This window comes from Nilaparvata lugens, chromosome 4 (genome assembly GCF_014356525.2).
Source record: "Nilaparvata lugens isolate BPH chromosome 4, ASM1435652v1, whole genome shotgun sequence".
NCBI classification, from domain to species: Eukaryota; Metazoa; Arthropoda; class Insecta; order Hemiptera; family Delphacidae; genus Nilaparvata; species Nilaparvata lugens.
In genome coordinates this window covers 61,668,511-61,671,872 of record NC_052507.1, presented here as the reverse complement: position 1 = coordinate 61,671,872, position 3,362 = coordinate 61,668,511, and the positions used below count along the sequence as shown (strand labels likewise).

Here is a 3,362-nt window from a genome sequence, read left to right as displayed (position 1 = left end):
GGTACTGAAAGTTCAATTTTTTTCAATTAAAAAATTAATCTATTTCGCACAACATGATTATATTATTACTAACATTGTAGCCAGCTAAAAATAATGAAAAAAAACTATGAAAATACAACTTTCAATATAATTTGTTTTGCTGTGTAAGACAAAAACATGAAGCGAAATAAAAATGGGCACACCTAGGCATGAGCCCTATTGGCGTGGACTTCTCTTCAAAATAAAATGAATTGGAAGTCAATCTCAAGAACGGCCTCAAGACTGAAAAAATGAGATTTTTATCATGTTTTTTTCTGTGTTGGACTCTATAATGGAGGAGACTCTTAAGATGTAAGAATGACGACTGTTAAATATCACTTCGCATTTTTCCTCATTTCATTTTTGTATTTAGCACGCATGTCTCAGCTGTTAGTTCAATGCTTGATGTCAGCTGCCTACTAGATTATGTCTGCTCTGGTGAAAGAAATAAGCTCTCTCTCGTGTTTATTTAGCATTTCATATGTTTTATCTATTTTGAATATGTTCATTTCTTATTTCTTCATTTTGCAAATTACTGCGAGGAGATTCTTATCTTTGGATTCTTCATATCTCTTGGCATATTTGTTGTTAGCGGTTCATGTTGGCATTGGTTTTCGCCATGATCCCGGTTTTACATTTTGCTCTGACTTCACTTCCTTCTTCCGCTTGTTAAAATGTCTTCAACTTCTACACCTTGCTTGGGTCTTGTAAAAAATGTTTATTTTTCATCCCCTTTTTGAATATGTAGCCTTTCAGCATTATAAAAATTGTTCTCTTATGTTTTTTGATTGTTCGAAACATCATTCCCAGTTTTAAAGTGCTTCCTGCTCAGTTTAGTTTGCATTTGCTTTGAGTTGTAACGTGCTCATGTCAACAAGGAAACTCTTAACTTCTTCAAGTTTTCATCAACTTCTTCATCTTGGGATTGTACTAAATCCATTTCCTGCTTTATTCACAATGAATAAAGGGGGTCTCTACTCATCACTTCATCATCTCAGGGATTGTACTAAATCCATTTCCTGCTCTATTCACGTTGGATAAAGGGGATCTCTACTCATCAAATTCATCATCTTGTGGAGTCTACTTCCAATCCTGTCCTTACGCGGTTAAGGAAGGGTCCTCCTGCTTACCTCATTCATGGGAATATTCTACTCTTTGAGGTCTTCTGTCCAAGTCGCATGCTGAACGTCTGCCGTAGCCAACTTCACTTTTGAGAAGCATTGAGCTGTATCCACTGTTCCAGATACTGGGAAATACCATCCAGGTTTTCTATTCAGGTCAAGTTTTTAATTCTTTTTATTCACGTATTTGAGTCTTTAATAAGGATTCATTCATTCCCTTTTTTAATCACTTGTTCAACCTTTACTATTTATGTTAGGTTATGTCCTCCAGTTTGAGATCTTAATCATAACTTGTCAAGTACAGTCTACATACAAGTATTTTTGACTATTGAATGATTTTTTCTATTCCCGGCTTTGTCAACTTTTTCAATTCCCGGCTTTGTCAACTCAATATCATTGATTATCTTGTCTAGTCCATGATAAATGACTAAACATGAACAAATGTATTCTTTAACTCTTGATTGACCTAGTTGTTAGGTTGCTTAATATTTTTGTAACCTCATTTCATTTTATTGTTTCTATTATCTTCAAGTATTCAACTTGAGTTACTTCTTGGTAATCAATTGTTAGTTATTTTTCTATATTTTTGGATCTGCACTTGAAGTTCAGGTGTAATTTCAGTTTTGAAATTTCATATCTTTATCCAATTTGTTTACATTTTTAGGCTAGCTATTAACCTAGCCTTTTCTCTTTTTCACCTTCCTTCAGAATCACATTTCTGTAATTACCATTAGGAATATCTGTGTTTCAATGATGAAAGTTCAAATTTGTACATTTCATAATTATTATTAGTTCACTCCAGATTGTTTTAGGTTCACAGACAAACATTTGTTTAATCCTGGTTTTTGATACAGTATACTATTTTCAATAATTTTTCTTTTGAATTGATTTTCCAAATTCCTGTGATAATTTTTTATCGAGCTCTTCTGAGTGTCATTATCAAATAATTTGCTATTCTTCTATTATTTCAATTTTTTAAACTTTATTGTTTTTTTGGTCTGACATCAGACATCATAATTGTCAACTTTTTAGAAATTGTGGATTTATGTTTTCAAATTTAATAGCACTCTCAAAAATTTTGCACTTTACCTTTGTTCTCTAGGAAATTCTTATGGAATTTCTATTACTTGTTGTTGGTTATTGTTTTAATTACAATATCATTCATATATTTTTTGATTATCTATTATAATTAATTCCACCTGACTTATATTCTTCACCTTTTTCAATAATTGTCTTTTGAGCATTAAAATTGCTTATTCAACTACTTTGGTGTTGACAACCTTTTTTCCCTTTATCTACAATCCCTTGAGCTACCAAAGTCGCCATCTACCTTTTTGCATGGACAAGCTATTGGCCAAGGCAAGTGCATGCACAAGGGTGCACCAGTATTTATTATATTAATTTTTCTGTCCATCTATTCTAATATTAGCCTTTCAATCATTTTCTCTATCTTCATTCATTTCTAGAGTCCACTAGTTTTGGGCAGAAAATTCAATATAAATTGGTCCACCGGGCCTTTGATTTGTGCCACAAGATTGACCAGACCATTTTCAATTGATCTTGACCATTTTCAATTGATCTTGACCATTTTAGGCCTCACCCGCATACTTACAACAAATGTCAGGTGGTGTTAATTCTACTGTGTTATATTTTTCCTCAAAGATATTGTATGTTTCTTAGGATATTCATGAACTAATGCATATTGTTTTTTCGATTTTAATGGACTCTGATCACTATCAAGGTGTGCTGTGACACGTTTCTACCATCATTCCACCCTCTTTCAATTGCGCAATCTGGAAGCTACCATCACCTGCTTCAAAGCAAAGCATCCTTGCTTCAGATGCAGACTTCCAGAGCTACAAATCTCAAAGCTCATCGTGCAGATTAACATTGCTGCTATTGTAAGGTATCTCTCCTCATATTTTGAACAGTTTAAATTGATCAAAAATGGCTCCTAAAGCCACTAAGACTGATATCATTGTCCGTCAATGGATGGGTGTTGCAAATTAATTTTTTCGATTGTATGACAATCATATTGGAAGTAAAATTACCAATAGTGATGAACATAGAAAACTACTAACAGTGCGCTCTCGCCTGACTAAACTAGAGTAATTGTATGATAATTTCTACTTTCAAATTGATCAAGAGACAATTGATCACTAAAATTACTATACTATTTGAGTCTTTTGAATGTCAACAGGCACAGCAGTGTTCAGCATGTGA

At 33.2% G+C, this 3,362-nt stretch overlaps 1 protein-coding gene across 1 annotated transcript in view; it reads left to right on the top strand.

Annotated features, from left to right (window-relative positions):
* Positions 1 to 3,362, top strand: part of LOC120351089 — a 5,312-nt gene extending 1,950 nt beyond the window's left edge. Inside the window, exon 4 of the mRNA XM_039427053.1 lies at positions 3,340 to 3,362. Coding sequence (XP_039282987.1) covers positions 3,340 to 3,362 — 23 coding nt within the window. The remainder of the gene's footprint in view (positions 1 to 3,339) is intronic.